Source organism: Furipterus horrens, unplaced genomic scaffold (assembly GCF_987537825.1).
Source record: "Furipterus horrens unplaced genomic scaffold, mFurHor1.1.pri manual_scaffold_5, whole genome shotgun sequence".
NCBI lineage: Eukaryota > Metazoa > Chordata > Mammalia > Chiroptera > Furipteridae > Furipterus > Furipterus horrens.
The window spans coordinates 136,330,714-136,351,275 of record NW_028327175.1 but is presented as its reverse complement, the minus strand read 5'-3'; the positions used below and the strand labels follow the sequence as shown (position 1 = coordinate 136,351,275).

The window sequence follows — 20,562 nt, the reverse complement described above, 5'->3', positions numbered from 1 at the left end:
CAAAACGCCACGAGTTTCTTTTTTCACAGCTCTGGAGGCTGGAATTCTGAGATCAGAGTGCCAGCATGGTTGGGTTCTGCTTAGGGCCTCTTCCTGGCTTGCAGGTGGTGTCCTTCTCAATGTGTCCTCATATGACACAGAGAGAAAACAGCTCTCTGGTGTCTTTTCTTATAAGGGCACTAATCCGATCATTATGGCTCCATCCTCATGATCTCGTCTAAAGCTAATTACTTCCCAAAGGCCTCATCTCCAAATATCATCGCATTAGGGAGGACTTCAGCATATGAATTTGGGGGGAGAGGTAATTCAGTCTACAGCAATGGTCTAGGAAGCAGATGCCTAGATAAGTATGTGCGCTAGAGCTTATTGTCATGCTATGATGAGATACAAATTACCTTACCTTCCAGGGTCTGTCACTCATGGGTAAAAACATCATGGGGACACTACCACCACGGGACAAAACAAACCTTCTCTAGAAGAGCAAACCTGTGTTGGAAAGCTCCTTGCTGCATCCTTGCCTACTTTGAAGCAGGGTTCATTATTCCCAATGTTTCTTATCTTGGGATTGCGGAGACTTCTGCCAGTCCCTTCAGTTCAGAAGTGATTCACAGGCCTAAAAGGTGTCTGGGTTTGGAGTGCAGGCAGATCGGGTTTGAGTCCGGGCTCTGCCACATACTGGCTGTGTAACGGAGGAGAATTTATACAACCTACATGCACATCCCTCTTTAAATGGTGAGGATAAACATGCAGAGCACGAGTGTGTGTAAGGGACCTCGGCCGAGCAAAGGGCCTGATAGGCAGAGTGGCTGTCGCGTGTTGACAGCGCGGGCCATCCCATGATCGGATTACAGGGAAGTCCTGTGCAGATGCCAGAACCTGCCTCCTCGTGTCTGTTTCATTTATCAGGAAAGGACCTTCCTGAAACAAAAATGTCTCTAAAAAAGTTATTATCGCCCACCCGCTTGTCATATTTAGGAGAAACACTTTTTCTTAATGCTTCAACCTTGAAGAGTATCACTTCATTTTCATGATTATTTTAGACTGAAGGCATGTCTTTCCTTGTTTCAGCTCTTTACTTCTGTATTTGGAGTGGGATTGAAGACATCTGAGAAATGGTTCAGGATGGGTTTCAGAACCCTGAGTAAAATCAGGTCAGATGAAACCCTGAAATTCACACGAATGCAGAAAGCAGGTAAATTGTGTCTCCTAAAAATCTTCTGCTGCTCCCATGGGTGGGCAGTTGTAGTAGAGTGCTAAGTGAGTTGAATTTCAACTCAAATCTCTGTGAGCTAAGTTGCTTGTTTAGCCTCTTTCCATACTATGGTCAAAAGCAAACACTTCTGGAATCAGACAGCCCTTGATCCGAATACTGTCTTCGGCATTCTCCAGCTATGTGATCTTGAATAAGTTGGCTAAAATTTTTGAAGCTAAGTTATTTAATCTATAAAAGGGAAGTAACATTGGTTCTTAAGTGGGAAATAAATCAAATAATGCCGGCAAAGTCCTTAGCGTTGTGCCTGGCACAGAGCAAATTCGCTCTTCATAGTGGTTGTTGTCATTCCTTATATCCAGATGTCAAACCAGGTTGCACTGTTGATCTGGTTCTTACCAAACTGACCCTTCTACCATTTTGGTCCTGGTTGGGTAAGAGATAATGGTGTGGAGTCAAGGGCAGAAAGTTGACATGGAGGGTTGGCAAGTAAAGAATATTTGAACTAACTAGACTTGTTGTCTGGCACAGATATGGATCTGTTTTAGAAACTGTAGAACACCAGAACATAGAAGGGAAATAGTGGAAATCCCGAAAAAATCTGACCAACCCACCCCATCTCATTAATCTGAGAAGAGAAGCCTGGGTTGACATAGGCATCTTGAAAGCCTGGTGGGGCCTCCCAGAGGTTGAAAGTGGCTGGGTCTCTTCCATTTAGGAAGGGTCCTGGTAAACTATTTTTTAATGAAGAAATGCCAATACACAGTAAAAAAAGTATTGTACATGTTTTAAATGTTTACTTTTAACATGCAATAGAAATACAATTTAATTGGGATTTGAAAGGACATCACATCCATAGTTGTGATCCCTATGGCTTCTGAGTTACAAAGAACGATGAAATGATCAACATTCTTAATGATATGAGAGTAAGGGGATCTTCTACAAGAAGAGACTAGAAATAAAACAAAACAGCCATCTTCTGTTTCAGTGATGAAAAGAAACAAAGAACAGTAAAGGAAATAAATCAAATCTTGGTGTTTCACATCAACACTGCCTATAGACAACCCCTTCTCTTCTCTCATCAAGTCACTAACCACTGAGAGAGTTCTAATAAGCTTTATAAGATGCCACATAGGAAAGAAAAGAGTCTAAGGGGGAAAAAGACCCAGCATTTATATTCTGGGCTCCTAAAAGGACACATTTAATAGGAGTGACATATACCAACCAGCTTTAGAGATGCCATTAAAAAGAAATTTACATAAGTATTAAACATAAGTAATAGGTGGCTTGGAATGAGAGCAAGGACTCTCAACACACAGAAATTTTGGGGTGGTAGTGTAGTGCTTGACTTATATAAAAACCTTTATCAAATGACACCAAAGACTCTCGGGGTCTAAGCTTCCAATTCGGCTGCTTTGTAAGCTGGAATTTTCTCTTCCTCCAGGGCTCTTCTAGCCCAGTGAATGAAGCAGCTATTATTCACTTAATCAATTAGTGATAGCCATCAGACTGTTTAATACTCTTGTTTTACGGAGAACTCTAGGAACGCCTTTCTATCATACTTACAGCTTAAAACCCCCGGCTATATGTATTCCTTTAGCAGCACAACGATGAATGGAATTGTCAATGGGGGTGGTTTAGAATACTGCAAAGGGATGTTAAATCAGCTCATAAACAAGTATGATCCATGGGCCCAATGGAAAACCTGATTCAGTTTTACTTATAATTGTGCTTGGTTTTAGTTCCCTGAAGCTTGAGGATTCACATGCCACATTGGCCTTGAATAGTCAATGTCTGAAATATAACAGCACACATATAACATTACTCCCCAACCATACCAAAAAGGAAAGCAAGAAAACCACTGAAGTTCCTTTCCTGGGTGACAACAAATTATTATACTCACAGTCTCTCCAATTTCATTCCTGATATCTGCACATGTCCTTAAAGAAATTGTTGTTAATCATGACTTTTGGTTTATGAACACCCTGAATAAGCTTTGTTTTATGGTTACCAAGTGAATTGTGGTTTGAATATCAGCCATGATGAAAATTTTTTATCAATAAAAAGGCTAATGGAACATTGCCTTTTATTGTTTCACATTAATAAGTTATGTATTTAATTTTATTAAATTGATTTTTTTATTGTGGTAAGGGCACTTAACATGAGATCTAACCTTCTTAAGTTATTTTTCTCCATTAGTATCGTAACTTATTTATCCATTTCCTGTTGTGCACATTTGAGTTATTTCCAGTTTTTGGTTATTATGAAAAAAAATGTGCTATGAATATTCTTGTACCCATGGATATATGTCCTAATTCCTCTTGTGCATAGACCTAGGAGTGAAATTGCTGGACCAGAGGATAGGTAGCTATTTATTTAGCTCTAGTAGATACTGCCCAATAGTTTTCCAAAGCGGCTGAACCACTTTACATTCCCACAAGTACTGTCCGAGATTTTCATTTATTCTACATCCTCATCTACACTTGTTACTGTCGGCCTTTCCTGTTTTGTCTGTCCTGGTGGTAAGTAGTGTCATTTTACTGTAGTTGTATTTTGCAGTTCTCTGATGACCTTTTCAAGTGTGTGTGTGATTTTTGTTTTTTGTTTTTTTGCCAATTGCTCTCCCAAGAGGTGCCTGTTGAAGTCTTTTTACCTTTTTAAAAATGAGTTGTTTAGTCTTTTACTTCTTGATTTGTAGGAGTTAGCTAATGTTCTGAATGTAAGTCCTCAGTCAGATATATGAAATGCAAATGTATTTTCACAGTCTGCGGATTGCTTCTTCACTTGCTTAATAATATCCTCTGATGAGTATAAATTTGTATATTTAATAAAATCAAAATTACCAATATTTTCATTACAGTTAGTGTTTTATTTCACTTTGTTTCAGAGATACTTGCTTACCCTCAACATTGTGAAGAAATTTCCTGTTTTTCGAAAGAAGCCTTCATGAATGTGATGTGGATCATAGACTTTTACATTTTGGTCTGTGATCCACATTGCATTCCTTAACAAATTGTTAAGTGCACAATAGAGTATTGTTAACAACAGACACAATGTTATACAGCAGATCTCTAGAATATACTTGTCTTCTATAACTGAAACTTTGGACCCATTGAGCAGCAACTTCCCTGAAGCATTGTTTTTTAGATCAAACTCCCAATGCACAAAACTGTACATATTGCAAAAAAAAAAAGAAAGTGGCTTAAATTTTTTTTAAATGAGAGAAAGTTTTAGGACTGATATAAAAACAATAGTATTTCATAAGTAGTGTAGTTTGATGTCTGTCACAGTTAACAGATAGTATCATGTGACATCATCTTCTCTTGGATCTGCTGACATATTTATGCAATTGTCCTCATTTAGAGATAACATGTGGTGTTTGGATTTGAGAATTTTGTGGGCATAATGTTGTGTGACCAACTGACTTCCCTGCCTCCACCCTCCTATGATCCTGTAGGTGAGAAATAAGGACCAACAGATTTGTCCCATATCTTTCCGGAGGGCCAGTGATGGGTGAAACTGCAAGGAAGTAGACTTAAGCTCATCAGAAGCAGGAACTTCGGGTGCCCCCCTCCTTTTCTAAAGGGGGTTGAGAAGAATTAAGACCTACTCGCTTAGCAAATTTTAAGTATATCACACAGTATTGTTAACTATAGCCACCATGCTGTCTATTAGACTCACAGAACTCATCATCCTGCGAATTTGAAATTTTGTACACTCTGAACTCTCTCTCTCTCTCTCTCTCTTAGAAATAAGTGATAAAGATTTATTCAAGGGTCTTAAGTTTGCAAAGTTGAAATAACAAGGTAGTGCCCATAGTTTTCCCAAGAGGAAAGAAAAGCTGAGGGTTTTTATAAGTGAAAAGTACATTCTCAAGAAGAATCAGTCCTGTAATGTTAGCTTGGTCTGAAATGGTAATCTTCTAGATGAGAGGTGGTCTGGATACATGAACATTCTTTCCTTAGTCCTTCCGGGGGTATCAGAGGGTTAGCTGAAGCTTTGATGCATATCCAGGCATTAATGCGGGACTGAAAAATTCAAAAGTTTAAGTTCTGGTTAAACGAAGAATAGAATTGTTTCCCCATACCTCAAGCTACTTGATTTTTTAAAAATTCTTGTTTATTCTATTACAGTTGTCACAATTTTCCCCGTTTGATCTCTTCCATCTAGCCCATCCCCCTGCACCCACAGCCCATCCCCCACACCATTGTTCATGTCCATGGGTCATTCATACATGTGATGAACATGTCTCCATTTCCCCCAACCCCCAGCCCCTACACTCTACTTCTAAGAGTTAGACTTGTTCAGTTCCATGTACAAGTGAGATCATGCAATGTCTTCCTGTGTGATTTATTTCACTTAGCATACTGTCATCCAGTTCATCCATGTTGTTGCAAGTGACAAGATTTTCTTCTTTTAAAGGCTGTATAATATTCCATTGTGTGTTAATTAGCTTGATTGTGGTAATCATTTCACGATATATGTATATCAAAACATGACATTGGAAACCTTAAATATATGCAATTTTTATTTGTCAATTATACCTTAGTGTAACTGGGGAAAAAGAACTGTCTAAACAGACTTTACAATTAGGAAATGGGCTGCCTCTGGAGATATCAAAGCCTCCCATTATTAGAAAGATCCAAGTAGAGTTTGAATGATTCTGTCTTGGGGATACTAGACAGGAGAGCAGTGCCTTGTATTGAAGGGTAATTAGTTGTCTCTCAGGATCTCCCCTGCCCCTCTGCTCACCTCTCCTCCAAAACTTCATCCCAAATCTTGGAGATAAGTTTTCCAACTTCTTTACTCCTTTGCTCCACGCTGCCCTCCATGGGTCTGTGGAAATAATCAAGTCATTCTAACAACTCTTTGTCATAACAATCCTGTCTGAGCTTTCATTAATTCATGGCAGTCAAAGACACAACAAGCCAAACCACCAAAGAGGTTTTGTACCTCAGATGCGAATCTACCCTCTTCTTATTCATGACTTCAACTTTTTAATTCATCTATCACCTTCCAACCCTGAACCTTCCCATCCCAAATCTTTATGTATTGTCTTCTTTAAACAATAGGGTGCAGCTGACTGATCGAGAGGACTGGTTCTTCAATAGGAAGTCAGATTTGGACTGCTTGGTTTCTACAGGGATATGCAATACTGTCTATTTCCTAGTCAGAAAATTATGAGCCTCTCAGTCAGAAAACAAAAAGCCATTGTTACCAGGAAAAACTTCACAGCCAAGAGACCAGAAGTAACTGGTCTCTGCAAAACAGGCTGGTGCTGTTTCCTGTAGCCATGTTAGCCATGTGTGGGGGCTGAGGGCTGGTCAGTTCACACGAGATGTGTCACTCTCTCCATTGACCTATCCACTGGCCTCTCAGGATTCCTCTATTATGAAGACCTCGTCAGCTGTGTCACCAAAGCAGAAGCGGAGGCTGTCGCTGTGCTGGTTAAAGAGGCTGTCTGGGCATTTCTTCCTGATGCCTTTGTCACCGTGACAGGGGGTTTCCGCAGGTAAAAAGTGAGGGTTGCTTTTGCCTTCCCTGTTCTAACACATTCGGTGGCTCCCTATGTTCAGAAATTCAGGCTTCTGAACATGGCACAAAAGGTCTTAGGTGCTCTGGCCCCGGCTTCTCTCTGCAGCCCCGTTTCCTAAACCTCATGTTTTATTCCATTGACCCCAATGGCTCATCATTCTTTGCATACACAGGGCTGTCTGTTGCCTCTGTGCTCAGCTGGACCCTTCTGCTTGCACGGGCTTTCCCCGAATCATCACCTCACTGATTTCTTCTCACCCTTTATGATTCCATTGAGATGTCATCTCCTCCAGAAAGCCCGCCTTGACTCCTTCCTTTCCATGCTGCTTGGACAGCTGCCAAGTAATTTGTTTGTATACATGCTTTCCCCAGTAAGTTTTTAGAGCTTCGTGCTCAGTGAGAACCAGTGCATGGTGCCTGGTGCAAAGTAGGCCCTCAAAAATACTGATTGAGTCAATGAACAAACGAATGAATGAATGAACTCTCCACAGAAATGTGTGCAGCTGTTGGATACTGAAGCCTCCCTTTTCAGAAAGAGATTCCTTCCCCCTCACACCCTCCTCTAACTCCCCTTTTGGCTGTCTTACATGGTGCTGTTGGCTTTTCTAGCAAGCTGGGTTTGAGGTGAGAGAAAAACTGGAAAGACATGATCAATCTTAGAAAATGCCCTTAATCCAAATCAGAATTCCAAGAGCCCTATGTTATATTATGTGAATACAGTTCTTGAGTTGCTTGTTGCTGTGCTTGTCTCTGTGTGTTGGGGGTGGGGTGCATGTGTAAGTGTGTAGAAGAAATAATATCCTTAGTCATTTTTACCCATGCATACACATGATCATATGTATGTATATATTTTTAAATTTTTTATTCTTTGGTGTGTCCTAAATTTATTTTGCAAGGTGAAGAGTTGTGCAACCAAAGATATTTTGTTTAAAAAGAAATGTCAGGAGCACTTTGTGTTGCAAACCTTAAGCATAGCATAAAAACTAAGGTGCCTATTAAAAACTGAGAACTAAAAATCTAATTTATTTCCATTCTGTACTTTTTTAAAATCAGGGGTAAGAAGATTGGGCATGATGTGGATTTTTTAATTACTAGCCCAGGATCCACAGAAGAAGAAGAAGAAGAACAACTTTTACCTAAAGTGATAAACTTATGGGAAAGGAAGGTAAGAAGACAAATCAAAGGTGGATGTTTGGGCACTCAAGCATTACAATAATGTTACTGAATTTTTCACACTATCTCATAATCATATAGTGACTAACCAATTCTCAATTATTTGGAACACAATGCCACACAACCTGCATTGGTTTCTAGAGCCCATGTTATGAACATGTTTGTTTATACAAACTTGTCCTATTACCAAAGGAGCTGACGCAGCTGTCTCTATGCTGGACATGCATAGGCCTTCACCCTCAAACAAAGTGAAGCGCATGCTCTGTGAAGACCTGGGGGATGTGAGCGGGGGAAGAGCAAATGTAGGGGCTGGGCAGGACTGCTAAGACCAGGATAAAATCAGTTAAGATGTGTCGCTGACACCTTTAATTTTAGTCAATGGCCACCTGGACCTTGAGCAGATATAGGAAGAAGGAAACTAATGAGGGTAAACTGAGCCCAGGAGAAGCCTCGGCTTCGGAGCTCCCGCCCACTGAGGCAGTCAGACTTGCCACAGCCTGACTGTAGCCCACTGGAGGAGGCATAGGATAACCCTGTGGCCAGAGTTACCTACAGGGCCATGGTTCCCATCAGACCCCAGGGAGAGCTCTGCTGCCCAAGGACTCGAGAGCCCTGTCCAGGGACCTGGAGGGGCTGGGGCTGTTTTATTTTCCAGCACAGCTTCATCCTTCCTGAGTGGTCTAGCCTCTGCTGGGGGTGGACCGAGCTCCTTGCTATGCCAGAGACAGAAGCCCTCAGATAAAGTGAAAATAAAACTTAGAGACACACAATCCTGGAGACAGGAACCCCAACAGTGAGGACCCAACTTCAGAACCAGATCCCAATTCACCTGTGAGTCCATCCCTAAACTTCTATGTCCCTCTCAGGAGAGTGGACCCAGGATGGCCAGGGGCCCTGAGAGCGAACAGAATAGACCAAACCAGGGGAAGGCAGGAGGAGAAAGAGTCAGCTGCATTTGGGCAGGCCCCACGGCTCTGCTCAAGCAGGAGAGATGAAAGATTCTCAGGGACACGCAGCACAAGTCATGGACCCTGCTGGCCAAGGCCTGGTGCAGAGGAGGCTACCTGGCTCCTCACCTTGGTGCTCCCGAAAAACCTTGGTTCGACCTTAGTTTATAGGTACCACCCTCCCCATGCTCTGAGACTGTCCCAGCCCAAGACTGGGGTGGGGTTGTGACATGGTGACAAGGAGTATTTCTTCCACTGGTCTTCCCTCAGTTTCAGGGCAGCCATACTGCTGGCCCCTGAGCAAAGAGATAAACAGGCACCTGTGGAGGCTGACATTGAACATGTGGCATTGAGCCATTTACTGGCTATGTGACCTGGGACACTTTATTTAGTCTTTCCAAGCTTCTCTTTCCTCATCCATATAACAGCAGTAGAAAACCTCTCTCACTTCGTTAGCGGGGAGCATTATCTGAGAGAATTAGAGAAAGCACTTGCACAGTACTGGATACATAGCTGATAACTGGTGGCTGTTATCATGTGCTCTCCTGCACAGTTACTTACTGAACTCTGCCGGAGAGCCGGGCCCTATGCCAGGTGAGGGGACTCGGAACGGAGTAGGCACAGCCCCTTGCCCTCTCTCATTGACAAACAGGACCTTAGGGAGGAGGTGTCGTGGGGCAATTAGTGTCTCAGATCTGTCCACATCTCAGCAGCCCCCCACCAGCCCCCAACACCTTGGCCGTGAAATTGGCACTCAGTGTCTTCACCTTTAATCTCCACCTTGACCTCACTCCTCACCCTGCCATCCTTTCCCCAAACCGTGCTTTCCAGATTGTAAAATAATAGCCTTCCCTGGCACACAGGTGCACCTACTCCACAACATGCTCATATACCCATCCAGTGTTTTAAAACACCTACGGGGCACAATGAACAGCCAGTGGGTACTGGTTTGAACCGCCCATTAGGTGAATCTAAATGTGATTCTTGTAGAAGATCCCTCAGTCAGGGGTGGGAGAAAGAGGAAAAGGAGCTTGGAAATATTGATCTTTGGGGGATGTCTCCATCCCAAAGGCTCCATTAGCCTGAATTTCACTGGCCACCAGCAGTTCAACCCAAAGTGGGCAGGGCTGAATGTCCTTTGGGTTCACACCTGGTGAGTAGACCTTGGGACAGGGCTCCTAACTGTTCCCTGTGGCCACTTCCCCAGGTCATGAAACTGCTGAGACATTGACAGTATTGCCAATCGTTAGAGTAAAGGATGTATCCACTTTGAGAAACCGACTAGACTGGAATAGGGGCGCTGAGTCCTGTGAGAAGGGGTTGGAGGGGATTGAAACCACAGAGTGGACAGATCCTGACCATCACATCAGCCCCAAGCTCCAGCCTCGCCACCCTCCCTGCTCCGTGGGGGTGCCTGAGACTAAATGCCAGGCAACGGAGCCTCCTTCTTTGTGAGAGGGGAGGCTGAGAGCTGAGCACGTCTCTCCTGCCCCGTAACCTACTCAGAGAGCAGGCTGCTCTGTCCCCTGGGGAGCGGGGGTGGGGCTGGGAAATGCCTCCCTCCTTGTTAGGCATTCCTCAGTCTCCAGTAGGAAAAAAAGGGAACAGGCTGATGTGAAATCCGCTCCACCTGTCGGTGTTGATGAGGAAGCCAGAGCGCAAACCTTCCAGGGGGTTTTCAAAACAGGAGAGAAGTTACCTAAGGAGAATGGGGCGTGAGGAGGCAACGAGGAAGGAATTACCGCAGAAAATAGAGATGCCGAGGACAGAGAGTGGGAAGTGACCCCAAGGGTTGTTTGGGTGTTGTCAACCGTGCCCCGTGCAGATGGAACTGTCTAGATGTGCAGACACGAATGTGTCATTCAGGGGATGCATCCCAAACACCATGCAAAGCAAAGCCCTACCAAGGAGTGCCTATTGTCTACTCCGGTCCAAAAGTAACTGCCAGGTGGTGATGGTGCAGACAGTTTACAAGTATTAGGAAGCCAGCTTTGTGGACTTAAAAAAAGGGGGGGGGGAGTGTTATTGCAAATTTGGCTCCAAAGTGAGACTTTTTAATATTTAAATAGCTCACTTTTCAAATGTATATAATTTAAACTTACATGAAATGCTGCTATGCCATACTAATTTTAGTAAGTTTCATTAAAAAGTGGAATTGTGTTTTCTCAAACTGGTATAGATTTATCTATGGCAAGATTTGTCACCCCCCCCCCCAGGTTCTTCCTGATACCAGTGCTACTCCACCCCCTCCCAACTTCAAATGGTGGTGTTCTTCTTAATACCACTGAAGAGCAAAGGTGAAGAATTCCTTCTTTTGAGATCAGCAAAAGGAAAAGCATCCATTCCTCAAAGCACTCAGTCAAATTGAAACAATGTCTCTCGGGGGTTGCAGAAGAAATGTGCATTTCTAATAACGATAAACTGAATCAGTGATGCTCAAAGTGTGGTCCTTGGACCAGCATCATCAGCATCACCTGGGAACTTGTTAGAAATGCACATTCTCACCCCTCCCCACACTGAATCACTTTGTAACAAAGCTTCCAAGTGCTCCTGGTGATAGCATTTGAGAACATCTGAACTGAAGAATACACGATAAGTTACACACCCTAGTAACTAGGATTGAATTATTTTGAGGTTATTTGCTTTTAGTTGCCAGTCAGATTCAGCAGTTAATTGCATGAGTCTGCCTCCCTACCCCCCATCTGCCCTGTGCCACAAGAAATTCCATGGAGCAGATAAGTTGGAGGATGTCCATCAGAAGTTGGGGACAGATTCTCTGGCAGCTCTGCCATGAAGTGGCTCCTGGCTGGGCCTCTGTAATTGCCAACTTCCTCTGGAGGGTAATACACCCACACCTTGGCTTCCTCTCAGAGTGTGGCCAGGGGGACTCACAACGCAAGGACACAACACAATGATGTTCTGCTTGAATCTGAAGAGCTTTCATTAAGAACATTTATTTAGAGCCTGGTATAAAATCATGGATCCTCTCCACTGGGGACTCTTTCTGACGTCTTTGTTTGTTTTCAGGGGTTACTTTTATACTATGACCTTGTGGAGTCCACGTTTGAAAAGTTTAAGATGCCTAGCAGGAAGGTGGATGCATTAGATCATTTCCAAAAGTGCTTTCTGATTTTAAAATTGCACCATCAGAGAGTAGATTGTGGCAAGTCCAGCCAGCAGGAAGGAAAGACCTGGAAGGCAATCCGTGTGGACCTGGTCATGTGCCCCTATGAGCGCCGAGCCTTCGCTTTGCTGGGCTGGACCGGCTCCCGGGTAAGCGCTACCTGGACCCGAGGGACAGAGGCCCGGAGGACTGACAATGGCAGTGAGTGGCGGGGGATGACAGGAGGGAGGGCAGTGCCTAGAAACCTCCAAGTCAGGCATTCCACCTGTACATGGCCAAGTGAGGCAGATTAATTTAGAACAGTTATTCTCAAAGGGCGGCCCCTTGACCAGCAGCATCAGCCTTACCTGGGAACAGGTTACATGTACAACAAGTTCTCCACCCCACCCAGACCAACTGCATCAGAAACCCTGCCGGTGGAGCCCAGCAATTTGTACTTGAAAAAGTCCTCCAAGTGATTCCAATGCAGCTGAAGTTAAAAAGTACCAGGGTGGCTGGAAGCACAGATTTGGCCATCCCAGACTTGGTTACAAGTCCCCACCTTGCCTCTTAGCAGCTCAGTGATCTAGGACAAGTTCCCTATGTCCTTTAAGTCTTAGTTGTCCCCTCGGGAAAAGTGAGGGCAATGAGCTCCCTGGTTCATAGGGATCTGGTGAGATGAAGCTGGCAGAGTCCTCAGCACACACCGGGCCCACAGTCAGGCTGGCCAAGTGGCAGCTCCAGCTCCGGCCATTTTATAGTCACAGAGACAGTACCTGTGAGTTGAGTCTCATTGTTATCGGAGACACCCTGGCTCTTCTCATTGATGCAGTAAAGAATTACAGATCAGCGAGCCTGTTAGCAGGCACACAAAGTTTATTAGTGAATGGGAGAGCAAACGCGAGGGTGGCCAAAGGTGGGGTTCGCAAGCTTGCCCTACTGTGGCCAGAGCCCCTGCGGCCAGAAGGCCAGAGAGCCAAGAGAGAGAGTCCTTTGTTCTGAGGACTTATATAGTTGGTGGGATGGAGGATGGGATGAAGAAGTTACATATTGATTGACAGGTAAAGGTGATGCTAGCCTTCCTTCCAGGATTGGGATATGAATACCCAATGTTAATGGGTTTCTTTCTTTAGGCCCTATGGGCCTTTTGCCGCCTTTTGAGTCTTGGGATGTAAGCACAGTTTCAAAGGCTTTCCTGCCCAGATAATGGAAAAGACACATAGAATTCCAAGGACTTTTCTATTCCTGTGCTAACATAGTGTTTCTTGTGATATTGAAACACCTGGCAATGTTATCAGACCAGGCCCAGGACTGCTGAGTTAGCGCGTGAGACATGTCCCACTCTGTCACTCATTCTTCTGTAACATCATTAGCATGTGCTCCACCCTCTGAACTAAGGCCCCTGCACTGTTTCCCCAGTGCCCTCAAGCAGCTGCCTGTTCCTCTGAAAGAAACAAGTCCTTGGAGGTTTTTATATGGAAGATGAATGACATAACACGAATGAGTTGTCCTTGACCTTGAGCTAAATATCAAGGGTCTTCACTGTGGGGCTGGAATTATTCCAAGCCTCCAGAACATACCTGGCACATAATGGATGCTCAATGAATGTTGAGTACATATTATTGCTTTCCAAAGGAAAGCCATCATTATACTTCTTAACAGCCTATGGGAAAATGTTCCTGACATTTTAGCACAGGAGTCCAGGAATATCTCTCACCACACAGACCTAGGGAGTCAAGGGCAGTCTCTCACTGCCCCCCATTATCCACTCCCTCTTCAGACTCCCTCTCACAATGTGAGCAGCCAGTATTCTAAGTTGGGGGGAACGGGAGGCCCGGCCCAGGGCTGCGGAGGAAGCCCTGTGCTCAACAATACCCCACTACTTTCACATACTAGCAACTACAGCACCCAGAATCTGCTTCACCCCAGTTTTTCCACAATGCAGGCTTCCCCTCCAACTGCATTATAAAGGCCTTCAGGTTGGAAAGTCTGTCTTCTTACACACTCAGGTGGTGGTCTAGAAAGGCAGTTCCCACTTCAACCAGGTTTCCTGTAATAGAAAAATGGTCCCTCGCCACTAGAGGGCGCAAACGTCCCATGTTTTCACCAGGCCCCTACATGGAAGAAACAGTATTTCTAGATTTATGCTTCTCAGGAAAATTAACCCCAGTGAGAACTTCATTGATCGTCCTCCTGTTCCAAGGCTTTCCTGTGCTCTAGCTTTGGCTTCAGATTTTGCTTTCTGAAGCTTCAGCGTTCACCCCTGATCTTAGGAGGAGCTACTCTGGTGCAGGTGGCTCAGACCATCAGTTTTACAGCATCTCATGTGAGAGGATGTTAGAGCCAGAGGTGACCTTACTCATGTACTCCTTTCATGGTTCTGTTTGACCAAACAAGATTCAGAGAGGCTTGGTGACTTGTCGATAGATGTACAGCCAGATAGAGACAAAATCCAGGCTGGAATTGGGATCTCCTGACTCCTCATCTGCTTTTGAAACAGTGATATTCCAAATTAAAAACAAACAAACAAACAAGCAAAAACCCCAATTATTTCACTAGTGTTTACTCTGGACTATATATTATTCAGGACACAATCCTCACAATATCCATTTATTCATTCAACAAACGTTTACCCTACACCTTCTCTGTGCCAAGCCTATTTGAAGAGGAATATAGTTACAAACAGAACAAAATGGGTTCCTGTTTTCCAGAGCTTATCTTCTAGTGAAAGTATGTGAGCAAATCGCTTTGAGACTTTTAGCAAAGTTTAATTTCATGTCACGGAATGTTTAGTGCAGAGATAGATATTTCATTTTGAGAATTTAGATATCCCCAAACACAAAATACTGATGATGTTGTAGACTTGATAGTAACCTGTTTATTTATCTCCTGTCCAGCAGTTTGAGAGAGACCTCCGGCGCTATGCCACACGCGAGCGGAAGATGATGCTAGACAACCACGCTTTATATGACAAGACCAAGGTAGAGATGTCTCCCCGACATGAGCTACTCTGATTCTCATCCCCAAGGCTGGCTCCCTGAGCACTTTTCCTGAGCTCATGTTAGTGTCCAGTTTCAGTTTCCTTTGTCTGAAGTGTCCTGTGCCCACAGACCACAGCCTAGGGCAGCTGGAATGACCCTGATGGAAGCACAGCCCCCCACCTGGCTCACTGAGCTCAGGGGCATTGGACTCAAAGATGATGAGCTTGTAGGGTCCCCAGAACCAGTCTGGCAGTGAATGTTAATTGAGTTTAGTCTATCCTTGATGTTTACAATGAGTAACTCCAAAGAAAACCAAGGATTCCCCCAAGTCACAATCACCACTCAAGCACTCCTCAAATGCAGCAGGCAGCAGCACTGGGAGTGACCACTTAGGTCATTAATGAGAGTCACTGCAAGAAGGGGAACACCAGAGTTGAGGTGTTGCTGAGCTATCTGGTAGACTCACTCACCAGCCATGTTACTCATTTGGCCTGCTAGTCTTGCAGTGACCACAATTCAAACTCATGTGTTAGCAAAATAATAAATCACTGTATCAATTATGAAGGATTAAATATTCAATTGTTAAATCCACAAGTGCCAGGGTCTACTAACAGTGGTCAAGGATACTAAACTAAGCTCTGAGGGGAAAGGAGTCATAAAATAACTAAAATTAATAGCTTTGCCCTCTAGGAGCTTATAGTCTAAATAAGGTGTACCGTATTCCCTCACTTATTGGGGGTATTACATTCTAGACCCCACCCCCCGCGATAGGTGAAAATCCGTGAAGTAGAAACCTTACATTTATTTTAATATTTATATATTTTTAAGGCTTTATAAACCCTTCCCACACACTTATAAACCATTCCTAGTCCCTTATTAACCTTCCCCACTCTCTTACTAACCTTTTCCACACTTTTATAAACACTACTGATGTTCTTAAACATATTCTACCCTCTTAAACCTACGTAACTTTAACAACATACGTATACAGTACCACACAACACTGTGATATAGTGAAAGATCCTCCTTAAATAATTAAATATAATATTTTTTTAAATCCCACGATACAGTAAGGCTGCGATAAGTGAACCATGATATAGAGAGGTACTACTGTATTTAGTTAGAACTGTCTCAGTTACAAATATCAGAAACCCAATCCAAAATGGCACAGACACAAAAGCGAGATTTGGCTTATACACTGCAGCATCCAGGTAATATTGACCTCAGGTGTGGCTGTATCCAGGTACTCAGGCAGGTTTCCCTCAGTGTTGGTTTCATCCTTAGGCAGGGTTTTCCCATGAGTCCCATCTTTCCAGCTTAGCTACCCCAACAAAGAAGATATTCTTTCCTAGTAGTTCCAGCAAGAACCCTAGGCCTGGGCCATGTGCCCACCCTGAACCCAATACTATGGCTCTGATTGGCCAGGCTTGGATTGTATGCCCCTATTTGGGGGTGAGATCAGCCCCATCTGACCCTCATGGACTGAGAGTGGAGGATTTGGGGGGTTCCCAAGGAAAAATCAAGCTGCTCTTGTCAGAAGAGAGTGCCAGGGATGCTTGAAAGATGTGAAACATGTGAACGGAGGCAGAGTCACATAACCTTATTTAGGAATACTTAGAAATGGACGTTCAACAATATCGAGTGTCTCCTATGTACCCAACAATATAGGATGGAGGAGAAGTGGTGTTTGGTCTTAAAGAGATCATGGGGTGGGAGCCTGGTGGAGGTGAGGGCAAGTGTGTGGAAGGTCAGGAAGAGAACTCAACACATACAAGTACCCAGATCTTGACACTCCTCATTACCTAAAGCAGCAGTAATTAATTTTGGCTGCACATTAGACTTACCCAGAGCTTTCAGATAGATTCATGACAAGAACTCTCCTGAGATTCTGATTTCATTAAACTGGGGTATAGCTCAAGTTCCAATATATATTTTTAAACTTCTTGAGGTATTTCGAATGAACAACTGTGGTTTAGCACTACAGATCCATGGGGAAAATACCAGGTGCCTTTAGCTGAATATATAAGGCTGTCATAAATTTTATCTTAATTTATTAAGTGCCATATTTGGGGGTGGAAAAATATAAAAATTATAGAAGTCACTTAAGATGACTTTTACTGCTCAGAAACAGGGAATTATGTTTTGGCAAGAATTCATTTTGACAAGACAGTTCTACAAGTAAAACATTCACTGTCAGCCCTGAGATGCTTAACAGAAATATCTGAATGCACGTGTTTCTTGTTATGCTTTCAGAGGATATTTCTCAAAGCAGAAAGTGAAGAAGAAATATTTGCTCATCTGGGATTGGATTACATTGATCCGTGGGAAAGGAATGCCTAGAAAAATTTCTCTCAACATTTAAAAAAAATTTCACGTTAAATAAATATACTTCATATTGCGGTGGAAGATGCCTTAGGGAAGTTGGGGATTTTATAAGTCTTACTGAAACGCACATTGCTTCTAGAAGTAAATAGATTTGCAAACCTGATAACACATCACCTGGTAATGGGTTATGCTCTAATAGGTCATTTGTATGACTGTTGCTTGGCATTCGCAATGCATTTTGCCATAGAAACAGTATTGTAATTGGTGGCTCCCTTCCAGGGAGGCTCAGCAAAGCCCACTGTACCCACAGTGTAGCTGAAATGCTGTACACTTCCAATAAAAACAGGATGACACAAGGTGGTGGAGTCTTCTTTTTTCACTCAAATACAAAATACTTTTAAGCACAAATACAAAATGAAAGAATACAGAGTTTAAGATTTATCTCGAGGGAGAAACAGGTTTCATTAGATGAGACATTCCCAGGCAGGAGTCATGGACTAAGGAGGTCAGGGCTTGCTGCCCTAAATCCAGGTCTTTCCTTGTTATACCAGCCTCTCTCCTAGAGGTCTGGGCAGACGATGCCGGCGATAAATGGCTGGTCAGCACAACGCTAAGAGGGCTGCCACCTGGAGGGGAAGATGGACATTACAGGCTTAGAAACAGGAGAAAGCCCTGTGGGCCTGGAGACCAGGAAGCCTTCACAGAGGAAGGGCCACAGCAGGTTTGAAATACTGGGAGGAATTTAAAAATTAGGCGGCAGCCATTTGCAAGGAGAGCCACGTGGTTTTAAAAGGGATGGGGGCCCTCTATGCGGTTTGCAATGAGGCAGAGGCGAGAGCCACACGGATTGAAAGAGAAGCACGTGGTTCTGTTTTAAGTGCTGAAAAACACCGCGACTGAGAAGAAACCTCCCCAATCAGGCACAAAGGATTGGGAGCTGCTAGTAAAACTGAACTATGTCTGGGAAATATAAAGCCACAAACTTCTGTTTTCCTAGCAGGAAGCAGTACCTCTGACTTCTCTGTTCAGAAACTAGCCTGGTTTGGCAGGGGGAGGCAGAACTATGTGTTTGTGGGTCTTAAAGAAAGTAAGGCTTAACGGCAGAAATCTGCCATTAATCTAAATCTGTACAACCTTTAAATAAACTATTCCTTTCCTTTTCACCAAACTCTGGTATTGGGAGTTACGCTTTTTCGCAGTAGGCAAATCGAGCCCCTCATAACTGGTTCTCCTTCAATCGGGGCAGCCCATGGATTCTGTTTCAGTAATGCTATGAAGTGCCTGCTTTGGATTGGAAAAGATCAAGGAATAGTTAATAATTACCTTCAGAGAAGGGACATTTAAGTACACTGTCAATACTTTACAGTTCTTCTAGGCTTCCTCCACTGTTAAGTACCAATCCCCTGAAGCCATAACAGGAGGTAGTGAAGATTTGGCTCCTGGGCTCCCAGGTCTGAGGCTGCTTGGACCTGGCCAGCACCGGCTACACCAGCTGAAACTCTCTAAGCACCAGGCTGAGGGCAACAGAAGGCAAAGGCCCAGTCCAGTGACTGGAGTTTATTGGAAGCTAGGGGCTACTTTATGGGAACTTTAGGGTACTCTCTGACTTTTTCTCCTAGGGACAGATGGGAGCCATAGTGGGAGTCATTTTTATTTGTTTTAAATACACTTAAAATTTTTCTTATTGTTGACACTATTACAGATGTCCCTCATTTCCCTCCCTTTCCCCCCTCTCCTCCCCGATCCACCAAGCCCCACCCCCGACCTCCACCAAATTGTTAACTGTGTCCATGGGCTATGCATATATGTTCTTTGGCTAACCTCTTCCAGTCCCGCCCACCCACTCCCCTCTGAGATCTGTCAGTCTGTTCCATGTATCCATGTCTCTGGTTTTATTTTGTTTGTCATTTTATTTTGTTCATTAGATTCCACATATAAGTGAGATCATATGGTAAGTGCGCTTTTTTATCAATCAATTCACATTACTGTAGGTATTTCAAACTCTTTGCTCTGGCATGCATTTCAAAGGACCCCATTACAGTTCAGAAACCCTCCCCAATTACTGATTAAACTCATTATTCTTAACCTCATTTCCTGCAAACTTGAATCATTCCTCAAAATAGTTTGATTTACAATCTCCACTCCAGGACCAATAAAATCACCTCTGTAGAGACTTAGTTTCTCTATCTATAAAATGGGAATAGTAACATCCACATCAGAGAGACCCTGTTTTCTGTCTTTGAGCTTCGAGGGAAAGAACCTCGATGAAAGCTTTCTGCTAGTATTTCCTTGAGTGGGTAGGAGGTTCCATGTTCATTTGGGTGGAGAGACATTTCCAGTAAACCCAGTTGCCTTTAGCTTTTTTATTATGTACCCCATATTGTCATAGGACCTGGAAGGTCATCTGACATATGAGGGAAACCATGCCTATTTGTTAGAGTAACTTATGCGTTAATCAATACATCCCACTGGATTGGTGGGAGTGCAGACTGTCTGAATAGTCAATGCTTCAAAAGTTATTTGTTGATGGTTTGTTCATCCTCAGTTGGCATGACAATGTTACAGTGATGAATGCCAGAAAGAAAGCTATGCTAAACGATCATTTATTGCAGAATACAAGAGAAATAAGGATCTCTCTCCACCTTCAAAGCCAAGAGCTGAGAAAGACCTGAGGACAGAAATCTGAGCAGGGAGGCGGAAGGGGAGGACTCACTTTGCAGGCCTCGGAAAGATAAAGGTAGGATGTTTGAATGGGGGAGATATAACTTTACAAGCCAATCCCCAAACCATGTGATACGTGAAAAAAATGAGACCAAAATACATTGTGCAACCCGCCCCAGGTCACCCTGAGGCTAGCAGTGGGTTGGGGAGCCAGAGCTCCTGATTTCCTATCTCGGGGCTTTCCTCACAACGTGGGCTGCCCTCTGTGAGGGGCTAAACACCCATGTCAGCCCAGCAGAGGACAAACCAGCAACAGGAATGTCCCTGGGGTAACCTTAATTCCAACCCCAGGGCCAGGGCCATGTAGAGCAAATAAAAACCACAGAGATGCTATTGGTCCATAAAAACAACCATTGTACTTTTCACTTTATTCCAAAATAACTTTTTGTGCATTGTAGCAGGAAAAAAAAATGACAGAAATAATGAGCCTTTCTAGTTTGGTAGAAGCTTTTTAAAATAAAGATCTTAAGCAATGGATTGTTAAGTGGAGTTAAAATAAATGGTCCAAAATGTAAGTCAAACCTCATTTTATAAACAAAAATGACCAAGTCTGCTTCTCAGGGTGAC

The 20,562-nt window shown here is 43.6% G+C and overlaps 1 protein-coding gene across 2 annotated transcripts in view; it reads left to right on the top strand.

Annotated features, from left to right (window-relative positions):
• Positions 1–17,468, top strand: part of DNTT (DNA nucleotidylexotransferase) — a 31,463-nt gene extending 13,995 nt beyond the window's left edge. Inside the window, exons 6-11 of one of the 2 annotated variants that reach the window (XM_090279235.1) lie at positions 1,069–1,192; positions 6,590–6,722; positions 7,799–7,910; positions 11,893–12,138; positions 14,869–14,949; positions 17,203–17,468. In XM_090279235.1, coding sequence (XP_090135361.1) covers positions 1,069–1,192; positions 6,590–6,722; positions 7,799–7,910; positions 11,893–12,138; positions 14,869–14,949; positions 17,203–17,289 — 783 coding nt within the window. In that variant the 3' untranslated portion in view covers positions 17,290–17,468. Of the gene's footprint in view, positions 1–1,068; positions 1,193–6,589; positions 6,723–7,798; positions 7,911–11,892; positions 12,139–14,865; positions 14,950–17,202 lie in introns of both variants that reach the window. The other variant, XM_090279234.1, reaches the window with a different exon arrangement.
• Positions 17,469–20,562: the final 3,094 nt, after the last annotated feature.